General features: G+C 30.7%; 1 protein-coding gene across 1 annotated transcript in view; it reads left to right on the top strand.

Moving 5' to 3' along the window:
* LOC134277289 (single-minded homolog 1-A-like) overlaps positions 1–22,111 on the top strand; it is a 35,461-nt gene continuing 13,350 nt past the window's right edge. The window contains exons 1-2 of the mRNA XM_062759606.1: positions 1–454; positions 11,328–11,515. Coding sequence (XP_062615590.1) covers positions 417–454; positions 11,328–11,515 — 226 coding nt within the window. The 5' untranslated portion in view covers positions 1–416. The remainder of the gene's footprint in view (positions 455–11,327; positions 11,516–22,111) is intronic.

Here is a 22,111-nt window from a genome sequence, read left to right as displayed (position 1 = left end):
GCAAGAAAAAAATCATTGAACGATGTTGGTTGGACCGATGTCCAGGCAAAGCAAATCTGGCAAAAGCTAATGTATGCGTTTTCCTAATTACTACTGTGACACGAACATCTCACAACCTGAAACGAACTTTTGCGAACTGATTTAAGTTTTTAAGACTTGCACGCTACATGCGTGTCCAATAAACATTCACTTTGTTTTAGTATAGTAGAAGCATGCATTTGGAATATTTGTTTACATTTTTCTGATTCAAGGAGCATTTCCATTTTTACCTGAAAAGGGCGTTGGTGAAATCCAGAAATATTTTTGACGACAAGAATTTTTTCAAGAAGCATGGTTCTAAGGGACAAGTTCCAAAGACAATGAATATGATTAGGTTATACTAGTGCTTGGAAGTAAATGACACGAGGGGGTTCAAAATGTATGCTACTAAACGGCGGCGGAGGACAGTCAAAACGTACGTAAAACATGCTTTACATTTTCTCGTTCTATTTTCAAAATATGGATGTGTTTTACTGTTTCAAAAATGGCTATTTGCTGTACATATGTGCATAAATATGAATGTAAACACTTTCATATAATTCATAAAGGAGTAATTAAAGTGCATTATTAAATAACGAGTAATATCTAATTATTCTATAAGATTGAGATAAATAAATTGTAAAGTAAGTACATGTTATGTGCACAAAAATTATACGTCGAATCTATAGCTAAAAGACAAACCCTTGAAATAAACACAAAAATATAAATTCTTGCAAGAAAATGAAATTTTGTTCAGTTTTGAGTTGATTCTTAAGTTGTGAATTGGTTCAAATATATTCAAATGAAATATATAAGAATGATTTTTGTAAAAATGGTAAACTAACCTCAACTAAACATGTACGATATTTTAGGGGCTCAAAACAGCTGATTTGTCACAATACATCTAGCTTAGCTAAAGCTTGCATCTGAAGACCTTTACAAAGAATGAAAGACAAAAGAGCTTTTATTTTATTTCGATGCAAATCTCGTCTCAAATCGACAACTCTTAAGAAATTGCAGCATATAAGGAAATGGATAAAGTTTCAGAGTTAGTGTATTCTTGACAATATACTTAGGATTAAATAAGTCGCCGTACACTCAAATTTGAATAACCAAAAAGTCATATGTCTAGCTAGTAACCTCCTTATATTTATGAAATATTTTAAGGCATTTTACCCCCTCCCCAAAAGAGAAAATTTATGAACAAATTCAGTAAGTCTTTAGTTGAAAAATAGAAAAACCTAAAAGATATCCAAACATAAAGTAATGTATAAAGGTTTTCAGGGAGTTATAATTTTAGAATACTTCTGGGAATATATTTGCTGCTATTGGTTTGTTCTCATTCAAAATTAAATATAGTACTCGAGATAGAAATGACATACAAATATATATTTAGATTTTTGTACGCATAATATCTTCAGTTTACTTCATTATCATGCATGCAATATAAAATAATATCACAATCATTGAAACAAAGATGCTGTAAATGTAATGTTCAAAGAATCCACTCATATCAACATATCTTCAGTGACAACAAGATGTGTAATCAAATCAACGATAAAAAGGTAATATCAATTATATGTAATTGTTATTGGTCGACGTATGACAAAAAATAAAAGTGCTCAGTCGTTCAGCCTTGATGAAATCATTGGAAGCAAATATGAACAATTAAATAAAAATAAAGCTGACTATTCCAGGAGAGCAATTTTCCGTACTTGAAGCCTACACTGGTCAGCTAGCTTAAGATCACAATATGTGTGTTTTTTAATGTTAAGAATGCACAGGTTATGATCACAGAAACAAACTTCTAAGGATTTTTATCTGCAATGTTTAAATCTAATGTTAGTATCACATTGGGTTAATGTCATTATTTTAGCACTAATTTTAAAACAAACCTGGACGCATTCCAGCTTAATAAACAAGGGGTAATTATAACCCCCGTCTTAAGGTTAATAGGAGCAGTCTTTATATTTAAAGAATAATCAAAGATGTCGTAAAATTTAATCAATACAGTTTGTTTCTTATCTTTTTAAAGATCTACTTTTGGTTCATTATGGGGATGAATTTCTTCTTTTTTTTTTTGACAAGAATTCAAAGAAAAAAATCTGTCTGAAAAATTTTATATCCTAAATATTTATACGCTATATATAAAGCTTAATACATTTTACACGCTTTTGATTTAAACAATTAAAAATATTTGTAGCAAAATGGAAAAAAATAACATATGTAAATAAATTATAAAAAAAGAACTCTTAAGCTCGAAGAAACTTCTTTATCATATATATATTTAACATAAAAATGCTTTTAATTATCAGAAACTGATTGAACTCGAATAGAAAGATATTTTTTCGACACATTTGACCAAAGAAACTCTACATGTATTCAGGACAGATGATACACAAAAACTTTTGTCATTAAAAATTGAAAATAACAATCTGAGTCACATGTATATATCAATGAATAAAATGTACATGTTTAACCGCGTATTTTTTTTTTTTATTTTTCATTCAAAGTTTCACAGAAATGGAATTTAGAGTGAAAGATATTTGCATAGATTTATAATGATGGCTGCAAGAGGTTAGAATTACATGTATGAACATCATAGAAGGTTTACAATTTCTTAATATTTTTTTGAAATTTATTAAGAGCATCCTTTGCCACAAAAATTGGCACAGAAATATATACCAATCAAGGTGTCCATTCTTTGTATCATCTGTCCTTTAAGATTATTCCAGCGCTGAAAACTTGATTTCAATCAAGATAATTAAACTTCAGATAATTAATACATATTTTTTACACCATACTCTCACTGAACTAGACATGTTAAGATCAAAACAATTATTGGAAAAAATGCTGATTACTGAAGGCAATAATCCTGTTTTTATGTGTAAGGTTTCCAGATGAAGCTAAATTAGTTGATTGGATTTGAATGGGTCTATGGTGTTATAAGGAAATACATTGATCAAACAGTATACAATGCGCAAAAAGTTTTTAGTATAATTTGAATCTCTTTTTGATTGAATGACTGTATGTGGAGCGATTTTTGTCAAGAAATGTTAATTATTCTATTATTAACGTTAACAATTCACCAAACTGGATTTAGATTTTATTCTTATAATGTTAAAAGAAGTACATTATTGAACTGATATAACATATAATCATCTGAAGGCAATATATATATGTATTTTATACAGGTATTTTATTTAAGTTATGCCATCAATGTGTTGATAATTGGTAAACTTTTATGAAAAAATAAACATGTATGTACCCTATTGTAATTCTGATTACTTTTCAAACTGCCAATGCCAATCTTTGCTTCAAAATCACCTCTTTGTTCTTCTGAAACTATACTGTTTAGTTTTCGATAAATTTTAAAGCCAGTAAGGTGACACAAAGCATACATTCCATAGATACTAATCTGGTATATACAAAATACATAACGAGTACAGGCAGAATCCATTTTAGATTTGTGTCTGAAATTTACAACATTTGCTACTTTTCTTTACAAATTATATGGGCGGAGTTAGGTTCGCCTAGAGAGCCGATCTGTTAAGGCAAATTTGTATGGGGCCGTTTGACCCCCATTGTATGCTGACTTGTTTTGGGTTGTCTAGATAGCGTGCAGCAATACGGAAGCACCTCCTGATTTTTCCATTAGTACACATTGTCATGCAAGTTTTGTTGATCTTTTTTCTCTCTGTTCTCTAAAGCTGAAGTTGATTAAACTTCAAAATGTTAAAACGTCTTAAAGTTCATTCAGTGATTTTTATTTCAAGCAAAGCATTTTTGCTTCATTCATCACAGTATTTCTTTGCCTTTTCATTTCTCCTTTTATACGTTTTCAACGCTCGTTAAACATTTCAGAACGTATAATTTTTTTTCGAATATAGTTCTTTCTAAGCAGAGGACCAAAAGATATTTTGCATTAGTGACATTAACAAATCTATTTCTGCTTTTTAGCAAAAAATAGACACTGCTAGATTCTTTTACGTACCTATATAATTTTCCACCAAATTTAGATTATTTATATAAAAGGATGCTGAAACTCACTTTTGTCACTGTTCTGTAGAAAGTTTTCAATATTCCATAGTATATATGGATGCACCGTAAGTAGAATTTTTATTTTGAGATTGAATTCTATTTATTTAATATAGATTTCATACTTTTCGGGTCGCATTGTCTCACGAATATACTTGTATCTTGTGGTGAATTATTATCATTTATTTTATTTTAATGTTTTAGCGAGTATGCGCTTTGTTAAAGAATACAAGGATTCTTGGCAATATAATACATGTAAATATCAGAATACCAGATACTTTTCAGTGAAACGAAATTTTTTCACAAAAAGAAGAACAATACAGTAATATTTTGATATCATTTATTTAAACGAAAACTTAATTAATATAAAATAATTTGTATTGGTGTGATACGATGGCTTATTAGCCATCTATGAAAGACGGAAAAAGATATTGTTAATTTAGAAAAATTAAAACAAAATTTTCATTATTTTTACATACTAAATATTGTAGTGTTCTTAATCAATGGGGGATCGACACCTGATACTTTCTTGGAGGCAAATTCGAATGATGTTCAAAGTTATGTTGCCCATTTTCACAACAAGTCCATTCTTTGTTTGGTTTTGAAATAATTAAACAATTGATGCAACAGACAGTAATAAACAGTAAGAACAAAGTATCTCGATACATGTGTTCGATTAATATTCAAGTTTTATTATGAGAATTATATGTGAGCACTAACATGTTTTAAATCCTTGTTGAAAAGGTGCAGATCCGGATGAATGAAGAGATAAAGAACATTCACTAAACAATTTTATTCAATATTCTGAGACAGATAAAGCAAGACCAAAACTTATGGAAAAATCTACCCACATTCTGTAGGTTTCCTTCACCCAACCCAGAATCTCTCCTCAAAATTAGTAAGGTGTAATTGAGATTTAAATTATTCTATTCTTGTTCAGTGAAGTGATGTCGACCCAACACTGATCGTACCGGGTTCCCCGAGATCTCGTCCGTCTCGAGATTTTGATCAACTCGACGTATAAAAAACTTATGTCTTATTTCAACGTTTAATTGTTTCGTCGCTTCGTTTCTTTTATGCAGCTGACAATGGACAATGATTAATTTTGTAAACGGTATTGAGGCATCAAGATGCTTGAAACATTAGGTAAACTAATACCTTCCACTGAATGGAAGTTCGCAATAATTTGTTTCTGAATAAATATATTTTTTTAAAACTGCAGTCAAGGCACATTGTGAATAAAGAATTTAAAGGTACAGAAAAAAAATTGTTGATGTAAAATGATCCTGAAGTGTTGAGACCTGCAAGAGTGTTTAGAAACTTAAAAAATCCCTTTGCAATCCTAAAAAAATGTTCTTTCTAGCTAACGACGAATTTGCAATGTTTCATACATTTAAACAGGTATTTGATTTTAAAAACAAACTTTAAATCGGTAAATAATGAATATATGAATGTACTGGATCCACCACTAAAATAATGTAAATACTATTTCTATTAAAATAATATTTTTTTCTCTGGGAATCAGTATGGGATTTTTAGTGACCCTGAGTGTCATTTTTGTATAAAAGGTGGGTTGTGGCCTCTAAGTAGGTGGTCCCCTGAGCCCTCACCTTGAAAGTGTGTGGTACATTTGACATATTGAGAGAGTATATAAGCACCTGTAATTATCATTCATCAACAGGTGTTTTCAGCAGAAAAATTTAAACAAATTCAGATTTGACAAGAAAAACCACGTCAATATAATATGAACCAAATCGACCAAATACAATAAGCTTTATGCATTTAGTTAAAGATAAAGAAAATAAATTTTAATCGGAAAAGGTTCTTTTTACATCCGTGATAGCCACTATAGTTGAGTGAAGCACAGTGCACATGTATGTCTATGTGTATTGGTGTATAAGAGGATTAATAATTAATTTTGTTAATTATTTTTTTCTCAAAAATTTAATATGTTGATTACCAACTGTAATAATCCTTCAATTAAATAATTAAATAATTTAAGATAAATGGACAGAAAACAAACATAACACCTTTAAACATCAGAGGTTGAATCAGATATCATGGAGAAGTAAGCATCCCATGTAGATGGTCACATCCATGTGAACCATGACTCATGTCATGATTGTATATACGGTGGAATTCCAACCACAATCCAATAAGAAAATACTGAAAATGTGTGGTATTGTAAAAAGCCCTTCTGAGATGATTTTCTTTTAGCCCAATTTAGAATAGCTATTTCAAACTTTTAATATAGTACATTGCAATGAGGTATCCTTCAAAGGGACAAAGACTACAATTTAATTTCCTAGCTTAAGATTATGTTCATTTTGTTTAACCGATATTCTTGAGAGAAGGTCAACGTTGCACAAAGGTTAGTAGAATTACAGTTCATTTTAGAGTCTGCCTTTCAATTTGTGGGGTCATTCTAATGACATCTATTCCTCTTTGAGACACTTTCAGTTCATTAAGCAATGACAGTCTTCATAAATTATATACCCCCAAACAGCTACCTACATCAATTTTTGTGCATGCTTCTCTTAGATCTGACATTTGCATAACTGGTGCATTGTTTTGCAGCTTTGCCTTTTAACAACTCAAACGCTAAAAGCCCTCTCTATATGTCAAAAGCCAGAATAAATATTTACTGTGTATTAGAAGATTATTATCTCTAATCATAGACTTTTTGTAAAACAGTTCCCTTAGTTAAAGGTTGATTCTATCTTGCTGAAACCTAGATGAATCAAAGATCTTGCATATTCATTTTTCAATTTCTTGAATGTCTTTTCTACACAACCACGCATTCCTCTGCGATTACTTCAGCAGATGTAGTTCTAAACAACTTTTTAGTCGATGGCATTGAAAGCCCGAAACTCAGGCCAGATATAATTGTTTGAAGTTATTTCATAATTACCGTTCTTTATGCTGTTTCTTTCAAATCTACTTCAATTATAAGATCCTGGGGTTCGGATAAGGAACCGTGTCAATGCTATCTCTTTGGAAAAGGGACAATTTACAACACATCACTAGGGGGACCTAGCACTTTTACATGTGTGCATTGCAAAGCAGGTCGTTTGAATTCTATGAACTGCAGTTGGACTGATTAAAGATCTTTTAAACTTGGCTTATGTATTTATCAATAAATGTGTGAATATGTTCAAAAGTCATTAGTTATGATATCCTTCCTGTCCAATTTTGACTGAATACTGATTTATTTCTCTACAAAGGATTTATCGCTAGATTTATAGCTTTTCAACTTGTTTATTTCTGAGTTTTTTTTATGACTGATTTTTCAAAAATAGAAAATTATTTGAAATAGGAAACTATGAGAGAGAAAGAGTGAGATGCTCTTATTGCTCACATTCAAACCATGTATAACAACAAGCCTGAAAGCAAATGACGAAAACCTTAAAAAAAATAAAATAAAATAAATTTCGGATTTTATATTGAGTCCTCTAAAATAAAAGGAATATGTTCCTCAATATGACAATATTTAGAATTCTCTATTCACTGTTAAACATAAAGGAGTGCCAGAAAGGACTTGGACTTCCTTTGCCTAAGGTTATTCTGTAATTGATACGGTCAAAGTTATGTTTGATGGCTTATGTGCTGCCTTTTCTGTGTGGTTACCTTAACTTGGGTCTACCAAATGAACATGTCAAGCCATGTAACATGTTATTGGCAGATGTCAATTTTATGTGAAATTTGAATGAACTTTAAATGACATAAAGTTAGAGGACCTACAACTTCACGGTTGCTTGTTGTTTTGAATTCTTGCTACATTTCATGATCATGTTTCACTTATTTGAAACAACCTAAATATGATGTCAATGAAGTCAGTGATTTTCAACAAATATTCGAGTTAATTAAAATAATCGGTGGTGAAGTAGAAATTTGAGTAAGTTTATGGGTGATAAGCATTTTAAATATTCGAGATCAGATTTTGAAAAAAGTTAATATTAAAACAACAATTTTTACCAAGCTCCATATTTTGTTCTCGCTTAATCACTTTTTAAGTGAGCAAAATGGATTTCACTTCCAAAGTTCAAAAGAGCATTTATATTGCCGGATTGTTCTCCCTCGTATGAAATACAAGAAGTGTACTTTAGTTTACTTTAGTGATAGTTTGATCAGATATGTCGTTGCAGAAGGAGGTTCCTACACATATAATGGCTAACAACCACTGGTCATCTCTTGTTAAAGCCTAAAAGATTTAATGACTGGACAATTCTGCTCAATGACATGCATTACTGTATTCAATGAACCGTTTTTGTCCGATCGATTTTAGACAGCAAAATTTATAACACTATAGTATCAGTTTTCATTTTACACTCATGTACTTTAATAGAACGCCTCTTTCTTGCCCATCAAACATATAAAAGCAAGTTTATATCTTTTAAATTCGTATGTTTGAGCGAAAATTTGGGGGCGAGCAGATTTACTGGCCTAAAAAAATCATCGACCAGGACATTTTATTTGAGAGGTCAGCTACAAGCTGGAGTCTAACAACATAGCTATAAAACTTTAATTATAGCTTACTTCCATTCTTTTTCTACACAGACTGCTTCTTGCACTAAATGAACTGATTTGCTTGATTTTATGGGCAGTTGTTAATTAGACAGAGAGATTCTGAGTAAAGGGTTTTAGAGTATGACTACAATATTTTATGAATTTGATTATAGGGAATTGAATTGAAACTTTAACTGTTCATTTTGCCCTGATGTTTTTCCGGGTCAAATATTCAATCCTAAGGAACTTTTATATTTTTTATTTATATCTATGAAAAGATGTGGTAAAGTTTACATTTATGCAAAAATTGTTATATCAATATTTACCTTTTATAGAGAGGGTACTTAAGCATTCTAACAACTAGTTTCATTCATTATTTTGATTTGTAAATAACTTATTTGGAAAAAATTAAGTAAAATTAAGGATGAAAAAATTAGTAAGAAAACAGTATTTTGAATTTCAATAATTAAAGGAAAACTTTATTAAATGTGCTTAATAGAGTCGAAATTGTTTGAATGCTATTGAAAGAAATGTTTATGGCTAAGAAGTACTTGCTAAAATGCTTTCCCTTATGAATTGCAGAACTGATAGAAACACTAGAAGGTGTGAAATATATATGAATATTTATAACCGTCATATATCGCCGAAGATGAGCAAGCTCATTTTCTGGTTATAAAGCCATCAATTTGGATAGGAAATGACCTGTCTGCAATATCAAGGTTCTTCACGCACTGGTCAGTTTTCTTAAACAACCGTTTGTGTTGAAATCTGATTGCCTTATCGACGAATATCTGAAAGAAACATTTACATGACCTTAAGCAGCAAAATATTTTAAGTATTTTCTGATGTCTTAAACTCTTATTTTGTCTTATACTGCATTAACATCGAAACAAAAATTGAAATTTTAATAAAATCAAATATAAATATGAAACACTTTATTTTACATCTTTTTGAACATAAAGATGTGGATATTTTATTTAAATTATTTATTTATCTATTTATACTTATTTATATGACATCACTTTTTAACATTACATTCTCTGATCAGTACAATGTGTAAGTCATGTTGAAGAAAAGATTTACTATCAGAATTCGGAACAAACTTCTATTTTTGACAAGTTTCTAATTAAGAAAAAACAAAACATAGAAAACGAACAATCAGATATAATAATTTAATTAAGTTGTTTCTTTATGATGCATCGATATCAAATAATTTTCGGGGGATGTTGTAGATGGCTGCGGATAGAAACCCGGGGGCAATTTGACAGTTCCCTAATGCAATATTCCACATCTGGTTCTTCTGCGCGAAAGAGAATTATTTGATGAACCTGCGCATAGAAATAACTGTTATTTTGCCCTTATAAGTGAATTACTCCGTTAATGTTTCTAAATATTTCGAGTTATTCTTTCGAGTCAATTTTGACGTAATTTGATACAATCATGTAATTGTCAATATCAAGGGATTAGAATGACTTTGCTTCTGTTCAGTTACTGTAATCATTTAGCAAGTTTGATTTAATTTATAAAGAAAAACGACTGCCCCGGAGGTTACTTGTGGATGACTAGAGAATATAACAAATCTATGTTTTGTTTTAACGATATGAGCGTCACCTCCAATAAATAGTTTTTAAAACTATTTAATTGCTTTCGAATTTATCTTTTGTTTCATCATTCAAAATACATCAACATACCTTTATAATTACTATCACAGATAACCTAGAAAACGCCATACTGTGTTTTCCTGTAGTGTTGAGTAAATAAAACTCAGTTGAATCTTATCTTTCAAAACAGGAAACAAAAGTAACCATTCTGTACCTCAATGAATAGAATGACTGTACAAAAAGATTTTACTTGAAAAGGATTTTCCAAAGTACATGCGATTGTGTATTTTCCAAAGATAAAATACTTTTTAAAACTGCAGTGCATGTGTTTGTTCACATTCATGTCATAAAATTCTATTCGCATTACGACATTATAAATGGATTGAGCAAAATACAGGGACATCATTTCTAGAGTTTAAGAAACACATTTCTATATAATGCCTATTAAATGGTTCCTCGCAGTAACAGATGCATCAAAAAGTCGAAGCCGACACCAAGCAAAATATGAAATTTACACAGCGAAGAAGCCATTTCATTTCCACCAACACAGTCAGGGAATAATGAACGTTTAATTGGGTCTCTGTAGGAGTCCCATTGTCAAACGAACTTAGAAGACTCAAGGGAGCTAATCCCTGTCAGAGAGTTTAACTAGCAGCGTTAAGGGTAACATGAATGATTGTTCTGTCTTAATGAGTCCTTGCATCATTGGATGGCAATGTTGTGTGTGCATTTCATTAAGAAGGAATAATGTGTAAATACTCACAAGTTTTTGAAAGATGATTTATCTGTTGTTGGTCCTACGTTGACAATATATCTTAAGAGGGCGATAATGCTTTACTATAACCAAATGTTATCCAAATACATGAAGAGGATTTCAAACAATATAACAGAGAGACAACACTTTATAAACAGTTGCATAATTACTTATTAGTCTATAGCAAAATATAATTTATGCTTAATATTCTTTTTACAAAAATTTCTAGACAATGAATTGCAAATTATTATATAAAACATGACATCTATGAAATATCAATCATATCACGTGTATTGCTGAAACACTACATTTATGATCTTCTCATCTCATTGTTTATCAGCCAGTATAGACTAAAAGTGTAAATTTTTAATGGATCATTTCTGTCTAATAGTTTTTATTGTTTCTTGTAGACAAAAGACACCGGTAAAAGACCCTCCCAAAAGTAACCCAAGCAAAAGGCATAGAGAGAGACTCAATTCAGAACTTGATCACCTTGCTAGCCTGCTGCCATTTGAGCAATCTGTAATATCCAAATTAGACAAACTTTCAATTCTTCGTCTGGCAGTTAGTTATCTTAGGACAAAGAGCTATTTTGCAGGTAAGTTTAACCAATGAGGAAGAAATTTTTTCATTGATTTTGATTTAAACAAAATATATGTAATTAAAAACTTTACATTGAATAATCAGATACATAAAAATAATAATAAAAACAAAATATTTCAATATTTTGTTTTTGATCAATGTCCCCCTGAGAAATTTTCACAAATACTGAGACTCCATCACTTGCCTGTAAAGAACTGCAAATGACGACCTGCGTTCATGCAGCAATAACCGACCTTTAGCAGTATAAGGGATCTTTTTCGTATCAGCACTTACTGCGATAAAAAGAACAACCTCGGTTTAAACGTTCTTGTCCGAAGTACTGGTCTCCCTGCCACACAGGGATTCAGCCTTCGACATAAGGATCGAATCCCTACTCTGCGACTCTAGAGCAAACGCTTTACCTACAACTGTACCACGCAGGCGAGGATCTAACTAAAAATGTTAACTCAAAATTCAAGTATTTAGTCACAATTCCAATGCTTAATTAAATTGACATCACTTGAAAAGCAAATTAATTATCAAAGATATTTCTGAAAGTAAGTTTTGTGTACATATTTGAATCATCAGAGCATATCAACTTTAATTTGAAGGAATGTGTTGTTTTTTTCATAAAATGTCAAAACATAAGTTTAGTTTTCGTGATTTAAAAAAAATAATTTTGGTTTAATCAATATTCTTCTCTGCATTGTAGCAAGCAAAATTTTAAAAGACATTTGGGCAAGACGAATAAATTCAAAATCATTCAATGATTTGTGAAATCAGATAACAAATTATCACTGATCCTCCGAACCTGCTATTGATCAGTTGTATGAAGCAAACAAATATAAGATTGAAAAGAAAGAAGAAAATCATCAATAATCCATGCAAATCAGTTAGGATTTAATCTACACATTTTCCTGTTGATTAAATTGTAGACGGGTACTATAGGTTGTGCAGATTAGCGAAAGATATTGAAACAGACAAGAGACAGATGGACCGTCTCCTTGCGTTGATTATCAATGTAGTGCTTTACCTGTTTGTATCTCCTCTCTACCTGAGCAGATTGCAAATATTCTTTAATTGTTGGGGCTTTACTGCGAGTTTGTCCCACACAGATGTTGAAAATGAGAAAATTGTCGACAGGCATAGTTAGTATGAAAATTATACGAATTACGGGTGCCATTTTCTTTCGACCTGGTATAGGGTGAAATTTATGAAGGATAATTATGCCCCATCTTCTGTCTCCATTCCGTCATTTCTATGTTTTATTTTCATATGGGTATACTATTTGAGGATGAGGAGATTATCTCATTTCTATAGTAAACGTTACTTGATACTGGGATATGTTGTCTTATGGACACGTGTGAAGTTGATTTTGTTCAAAATTGTCACCGTATAGCACCTCCAATTTGATTATCAAATACGGGCATGGTTTATAAAACACATCAATTATATAGAATAGTAAGATAATGTGATTATGTAAATGGTAAGACCCAGAGTGGTGCAATCATTTTTGATGGATGTGTTTAGCTTTAGATTCAGAAATAATATCACACTCAAATTGACTGTTTTCGATGTATTGGTAGTCAAGAGCAGTTTGTATTTATTGCATAAAATACTTTGCTAAACAAAATAATACAGTTACTCATGTTTCATGATTTATGAGTTTAAACTGAAAGAAGGCTCAATTTGGGGAAAAGGATAACTAGTACATGTAAGAAGAAATTATTGTTGAAATATAGAAATATGTGCTATGTTAGCCAGTGGCTTGTTGTAATAAATGAAAGGGACATAAGATGTTTTATAGCTAGATGGCTTGTACATGTAATATATATCCAGTAAAAAGTGACATTTTAAATTCTGTAGACGTTCTTTTTTCCACAGGTTCAAAATTTCGAGGAATCACAAAATTTAGTTCAATCGTTGACAAGCTGATTTCGCAGAAAATCAATGTATGTCTTGATTTCACTTTAAGCACACTGGGACAAATTTCAGTGTAAATTTTGTGACTGCGTTCAAAGTTTGAATGTCTCCAACGTTGAAAAAAATTTATTATTTTAGAAAAAATATAACTTTATATTATTAAGAAGTGATATTATTGTTCCTTGTTTTTATTTTTTGGGGGCAAATATGAGATGTGACATAGAAGTGTTAATACAAACGAGGAGTGTATGTAATCTTATGCAATAGCCATTTTTGCAAATGTATGTGCGTAATCTACATTTCTGAATATTAAGCTCAAATACTTACTAATCTATGTTACGTAAGAACAATTCAGTAATGCTCACATCTAACAGACATTGCTGCAATAATCGGAGTATTTAGGTTATCCTACCATAAAAACTCAATTGGCACCCAAATTGATTGATATCGAATCTAGATATTCCACAATTATCGTAATAACTCATACCTTAAACAAGCGCATTACATTCATTATTCATATTGTCACTTCGTTTGGCCAACTACACGCTGTAACTTCCGATTTTTGCTACCTATTCATTAATGGATTCGGTTCCTTATTATATGCAGTGTCTCATGCTTTGTCCCTAATGGTCGGGCTCCATGTGATTTATAGAACAATTATTTTCAATGGCTACTCGGAGGATATTTTAATGTCAAACCATCTTCCATTTCGGTTCTTTCTTTCTTCGTTACTGTTGGTGTTTCTTCTTTTTTCCTGATTTGTACATGTCTTCAATTCTAACTTTAGATATATATTGTTAACGAAGATTTCGTTTTCTCATCAAGAATTTATAACCAACATCAATCTCTGATTTTTCAAAATCTATGGCATACAGTTCCTTTGATTGGCAATGACGTTAGTTTGGTCTTCGTGTTCAGTGTAGAATATCCTTTTCACATTTTTGTAATTTATATTCCAAATAGATAAAAAAAATAATAAAGACTGGTGTTTGATGTACAATGATTAGTAATTTATTAAGAACTTTTGTATATAAAAGTTTATATAATATTATATCAGAAGTAGTTTTTAAAAAAACATGTATGTTTGTCCCTATTTGCTGTAGCGGTGAGTTCATTTCTTTTGGTTTTCTATTCAAAACTCTTTGAAACATACTTCTCTTAAAAAATGCAATAAAAATCGAATGTATCTGGCAGGGTACTTAACGTTTGATACCAAATTGCTAGTAAGTTTTTAAAACGACTAAAGTAAACGATGAAAATACCTTATAATATTTTCTAGACGAATCTATTTTGTTTTTAGCTAAAAGCATGTTATATTATATCTATAATAAAAACCCAATCAATAAGTCACTTTTCCATCAATTTTCCACTTTCGAAACTACTCAAGAAGCATTTTCTTATGTCTAATAAAGCTCGCAAAACTTAAACGCAGCAAGAAAATGACATCCGAAGAAATTTACGACGCATCTGAGGTGTAATTGACCATATTTTCTTGCAACAGACATTAAAATCAACTAAGTATCTATTTCAGCGTACTTCTTAGAGCGCATTTTGAAGAACACTAATTACTTCCTATTTTCCCATAATGCACTGCAGACATGCTATTATGGAGAAAGGCAGAGTCCACGTTTTATGGGGGGATAGTAGCGATGAAATATTATTTATACAGGCATTTTTGGGACAACTCATTTCCTTAAGGAAACTGAATGGGCGCTGTATGAAAAGACGGCGTACGTTCCAATAATTACATTTACTACAAAGACAAATTTTTAGGATGAAAATTGCAAGGTTTTTCAGAAGAAATGAAACCTTTGCTTGTCAAACATAATATTGGAATGTTTTGAATACTAATTTATAACTTGCTTTTTGAGGAAGTCTTTTGTCAATAAATTTGAAGGATGATGGCTGCAAATTATAGTGGTTTCTTTTATTTTGACAGTCGAAGATGCAGGCTTCTATTTGTAAGAATCAAATCAATAAGTTTGATGGTTCATACGTGGTTTTCATTATTTTCATAAAGTTTTTATTTGTTATCATAAAGATTTCTTTCTGATATTTTTAATTCTGAAAACATGTTTTTCTTAAGGCAAAATAGGAACTTTTATACATTCTTTAATTTTTTTTTAGAAACTTTGATACATGTACATTATCCTTCACGTTTTGCATTTGGTTTAAGGGAATTCCAGGTTTCTATTAACGAAAAAAGATATCTTTTCACTTATTATGACTCACAATTTCATCTGGAAATGACCTCAAACCACAAGGTAATGTATATGATATGAAATTTTAAAAAAAAAAGTACAAACATTACATTTCCTTTTTTTTTCCTTTAAAAATTCTAACAGTTTAAAAATAAAATAATCTCCTTTATTTAAAAAAAAATCAAGAAAAGGGTTAGAATTAAGTTTCCTTTTCATTGGATGGTGCGAAAAGTTGGATCCATACAAATGACACACCAAATTGGCAAGCATTAAGGTCAGTCTCTAAGGAACGATCCGGGGTACAAAGGTGTTAGATAAGGGTTCAATTTCCGTCACCTGATACTACTGGATGGGATTAATTAAACTTGTGCTAGACTTGATGTCAGCTAAAAGCTATGTACCTGCAAATATTTGGATTTGTTGCATCACCCGATAGCCTTGTTTTGAATTGTTTTCTAAACCTGATCTTCAACTTACATTTCTAGAGAAGATGAACCTAATCATGTGCATTATTTCCTCTTGATTTCTTATTAAATCTTGTAAACGAAACATATTAGCCATAAATTGTGAATCTTTTATTTGCTTTTTCCTTTATCTCATCGGATATAACCAAAAGTGGAGTGATACAATGTAAGCCTATGTGAAAGGTAACATCAAATGAAGAAGCACTTTAAAAAAAATAATACACCAAATGAGATCTTAATTTAATGAGATTATTTAAATAGTCACATTTATAACTGACACCTTCTATTCAAATAATTCACATGTATCAAACCATCGATTTGTATATACATGTTTTCAGATTTATCTGTTTGCAAGTCTTATACGTATTTCAATTTGGAACATTTCAATAATCTTCAAGTTTAAAAAAATGCATTCCGCACCACTTATTGGTTTGTTGTCATAGACTCGGGTACATTTGCTTTTTATTGAATACTTGAATAATGCCTCATCTAATATCTTATATAGAATATAAAATACATTTAAGAATCATTAAAAAAATATTTTTCTGAATTTTAATTTACCTGAATATATCGATTATGTGATCAAACTTGATAATTTTGACTTCCGAGTGCCACCACTCGAAAAATAGAGAAAATGCAGTGTTTCTCTCATTATTCTCTTGTCAACCATCAGTGCCTAATCTGTAATTTTTACGCTTGATCAAATAAGCCACAAAAGAAACAAGGTTTAGCAGATGTTTGCAATAGTGATTACGATTTATGTTAATGTCAAGCTTCTAGCAAACCTAGAATTTTCAAAGCTTGTTGAAGATGACTTATCATTGGTCAATCGTAATTAATTTTAGGCCTCACTTTCTTTTCCTGAGGCAATAATGGCTAGGGTGTATGACGAACCTGAATTAATCTTGATTGACAGATATGCACTCAACCCCTTTAATGCTGTGGAATTATTGATGCATGGTGTTTTAAACGTGGGTGATATGACTTTGGTTATTGAAAGTGTCTTTTTAGTTGTCAATATTTTGAAAATTGTTTTCAATCTTCTGCAAATTGTATTTCATATGAACCTGGAATTGTAAAAAAAAAATGTAAAATTACAGTAAAAATGTTCATAGCTTCTTTTCTTAATCATTCACTTATAATCCATTTTTCAAAAATTATGCAAAGTAAATTAAAGACATAAACGAAAACCCAATGATTTTTTTTCCTGTTTATTAAACGTCTAATTATAATTAATTCTCTATATTGATTATGAATCATTCACCGACCGTGTAGTTCACTTCTTCATCCTTCCAATCTGATATATAACATAAGCTTAATTTTAATTTGCATTTTATTAAACTCTACAAAATAAGTCTGGGTTAATTTGATAAATACTCTACACCAACGAATGTGCAAACAAGGACACCATTATCTACGAGATTTTAGATAAAAGTAACGTCACAGTTGCTATAAAATCTTTAAAAAATCAAAGGTTATCCTTAAAAAAATGTAAATGTTTTCATTTGTCTGAAAATCTCGTTCGATTTTGTGAAGCATTTTTATAATATTAAAAAATCAACGTAAAATTCTATATGATATAAAAAAAAAATGATATCGCCTTCATTAATATTGTCACGGTACCTCTAGACACTCAATTTCAGTTCAGTTTCAACATTTTTTTAGTAATGTTTACTCTCAAAATGATAAAAACAGTTTTGATCGAAGTTAGAGGATTAAATTTGACAAAAGTTTATTTCTAAATTTACTGTAAAATCACCAATTTCCCATGTTATCGAGGTATGGAGAAACTCTCAGATTCATGACGGCCATAAAACGTAAAATTTCAAATACATTACAGTGTACTATTCAAAACTTCTCCAACCACGAAATCAAATACCCACAAAGTTCACAAACCATTTTTTTCTTTCTTAAACCTCGAAAAGTTGACCCAACGAAAAAACATGATTTTACAGTGTTCCTTTTTGTATAGATTTTGAGTCATCATTACGACATCGATACATTCTTGCCGTTCAATCAGCAATGAACGATACCAAATGTCGTGTTTGTTTCTGATCAGTATTTACATGTACAAGAAAGTGTATATATCTGAATGAAATTTAAGGACAAGAGTTATACAAGATAAAGATATTGGTATATAAAGTTATGTTAAAAACAAAATCGTTTATCAATAATTCAAATGCAATCTTTACATCATCTTTTAATCAACCATCGTATACAGATATATTTATGCGATGAAATTGTTTCTTTTTGAGGATAATATAAGTTCACAATTTATTTTATTAGAAATAAGCTTGAAAATAACTATGAGAAAGTGCGATATATATTTAAAGAACATGCTGTGATTAAAGAATTCGAAAGTACTGTTTTAGATATTATTTATAAGTAATACTGAACCAAGAATTGTTCAGATAGAAACAAAGAAAGGTGTTGATTAAGTCTAGGAATTGCTCCCAGGGGGGTTTTCTTCAGAAAAGATATTCGGTCCTTGGGCTGCATCTACAGTGCTTACGAATCTATAAATAGACTTACTCTTCTTTTTCTTGGAGATTTTGCGTTTAATTATTCTTTGTATTCTTTGTAATACATGTCTTCCTTAAGCTTTCATTTAATTAATTCTTCTATAAACTTACTCACAACGAAACAAGCATTTGGATTTTTTTTATTATTGCTAATTCTCTCTATTTCTGAAAATGACATTGAATACGATAGAACAACAACAATTCAGAAAATGAGCACAATGATGAAAGCTGGCCATAAAACGTTAGATGATACTCGTAAGTCTGAGTACAGTGAAATCTAATTCTATTAATTATCAGATTCACCATCCAAGATACTAATTTTCTCTTTGTCTCAATGTAATCCAGAAAAATGTCGGTGCCATTCTTTAGCAGCATCAATCGCGCGATGAGTAGTTATGACTGACATTATCACCGTCAAAGAGCCTGCAGCCATAGTCTGGGATGCCATACCCTTACGATTCCATCTGATTTGTCTCTGCTCGACAAATATACCCTTATAAAATCCCTCGTAAAGGTAACACTGATCCGCTTGGAGATGTCTCGGAGGCAGTTGTATTGTATCGATCCCCGGATTACTGTTGCCGTAATTAAGTGTAATTAATTGAAAAGCTGATAGAAAATATATAATGCTCTTTGATTTAAGATTGCTGGAGAGGAGACATGGTCCTCCAGGGGATACTTTTGTGGCTCGGTGACACTTGTTAAAGGTGTTGATTTATATCTGAGGATAAGGCAGGAACATTTACAAGAAAAGTGATGAATTGCTATGCAGCCTTTGTTGTGAAATATCTTATTCTTTTATATTAAGTGTGCATTTTTTTGAAAATCTTTTTCCTGTTTTTTCATAATGGCATTGAAATATTAGAATTTTTTGTACATTGTATCTATGATTATCAAAAGGAACCTTAACTGAGATGGAATTGGTTAATATCTTACAGTATCTTATTTCCTTTAAATGATGTTTACCTTGTGGAACATCTATATGCATATATATATAAGTATACATAAAAAACCGCAATTTAACAAGGTTCGTTTACAAACTCACAAACAATATTTTTATAGATCGTAAATTTAATCGACCAGGTTCTTGTTTGTAAACATGTCTCTGCTCTTACTTTCTTTATATCTTAACATAGCTAAAGTTAATATAAAGAAAAAAGTGTTTTTTTCCTTTATACTGTATATTAATAGAAATATCAGCAACATATTGACAACGTCACTTTATTTCTCCCAGAAGGTGAAATCCGATATAATAATTTGCACCCTTCTCGTTTTCTTGATTAATCATTGCACCAATTACATAACCCTGTCAATTGATTTCTTCTAATTCATTGTTTTCTTTGTTGTTTGGGAAACATTGATACATTTTAAAAAAGTAATTTTAGCTATCCGGCTTCACATCTACGACATTATTAATTTTGGAATTTTTTTTCATTGGCATTCATTATTATAATCATAAATGATCGTATTCAAATTTTAATAATGAAATATAAAGTTTAATTGTAACGAAATGTTTCTGAAAAAAAATTAAAAAATGTCAATCAGTTAATAGAGCTAAACAGTGTATACTTTTAAAAGATTATTTCCTGTTACCTTTGCTTCGAACAAAATAGGTAGACTCTGATTTGACATCATTTTACTCCTGTGGCGTAGTGTTTAAATGCTTTGGTCTTTCTAAAGGTTTTACAACATTTAGGTCCAATACCAGTCTTTTTATTTATATGGATCACACTATTTCTCAAGAAACGGGACTTGTCCTTACCAAAAAACACTCTCATTTATGAAAACAAATCATCATAGTGTGTCTTATTATGGATTATATTCTGAAGTTAATAGTTAGAACTAGAACTGATTCTATATGGTGGAATGTAGATCGCTTCCACCTAAACTGCATCATATATCAACCTTCCCCATCTTTACAATTAATTATTGAAGCTAAAAACCTAAAATAAATAAAGCAAATGATTACAACACTGTTCTCTTTTTTATCAAGATAATAGCCACATATACACACATAAAAAGCCATGTTTATGCATAATTGATGTTTTGGCTGTGATGTACAATTCCCTTTCAAGTGTAAGTTTCGGCCTCTTGTTGAAAAGCCTGTCTTTTAATGGTACATTTTTATTCTCTGTTTGACATTAATTACGTTGCTTTTTCATTACAATTGCAAGATGCAATTGATTTCGGGATAATTCTATTAAAGTGGCTATAGGAAATTGGTAGAAATTGGCACGAGTGCTAATTCAGCGAATGGAATCGGAAAATATCCCACAAAACACTATCCACAGATGTTTGACTCGGTTGTCTGTGCATCGATGGAAGCAAGTACATGTCCCAGTTCTAAACTGTAAATATGCCCGAAAGGGAATTAGATTTTACATTTCTCCTTTGTTACAATTAATAAACTTAAATTTTGGGTTATTTTAATTATAACTCTTATTTTCTTAAATCTTTAAAGAAGAAATATAATATGTAGATTGTTTAAAAATTTATGATTCAGAAATTAATTTTTAAGATAAGTTTTTATTTTTTGGTACCTGCTAGCTGTTTCCTCTAATAAGTTCAGTAAACCACATCATAAAATAAAAAGAAAACATTATGCATTTTGTCCATAGAGAGGTTTTACTGATTGTCTAATCAAAACCATAATATCAAACTTTTTTTTTACTCTAGAGTCGTTGAATTAATTGTATTTGCCAAACCGCCATGAAATGTTGCATAACATCCGGGACTTAAAGATGGCTGACTTTGAAGTCGACACTGGGATGATGAAAATAGAATTAGTCAAAGTTAGAGCACGTTTAGCGTTTACTAAATCAGAGCAAACACAAAAGACACTATTGACATTAGATGTTTATCTTGTGGAGACGAACAGAACTTCCATACACCACCTCTCATAAAAATTTTGACTTCATTGCCATATTTTTCTGCTTGGTAGGTCATCTGAAAATTTAACAAATCCTAAGCTAATTATCTAATCGATCGTGAACGTCGGAGTTCATCATAACGATTTTTCCTCTTGCTGTTTTGTTGTTGAATTTTTTTGTTTTGTTTCACGGAAGTAATGAGGTTTATTAAATATCTTTAATAACACATTTTCATTATTCCCTCATGTACTTCCTTCTGTGTACATGCTATTTATTTTTTTTCTTATGTAAACTGTTTATAACAAAAATCTTAATGTACTTTGAAAAACAACTACCGAAAACTACCTAGTTTAATTATCTGGGAGAATCTTTCTGGTTTTTTAATTATTTTTTGTCTAAAGTTCTTACCAGAAAGTTACGTAATTTTGTACATTAAATGAAAGAAGTCGCTGGTGTAATGGTAAATCAAAACTAATTTATTCTCATCAACCAGACTTAGTCAGGCAAATTGCATGAACTACATGTAGGGCATTTGTATTAAGTCATCTTCATGACTATCTATGAAATAATTACACAATGTTTCACGATTTAAAGCTTCAAATCTGTCATTTTGATGTCTATTATATAAACTG

The sequence above is a fragment of the Saccostrea cucullata genome, unplaced genomic scaffold (genome assembly GCF_032062105.1).
Source record: "Saccostrea cucullata isolate Sc308-1 unplaced genomic scaffold, CSIRO_AGI_Scuc_v1 ctg373, whole genome shotgun sequence".
NCBI classification, from domain to species: Eukaryota; Metazoa; Mollusca; class Bivalvia; order Ostreida; family Ostreidae; genus Saccostrea; species Saccostrea cuccullata.
The sequence above is the reverse complement of the archived record's forward strand: the minus strand, read 5'-3'. Positions and strand labels throughout refer to the sequence as shown.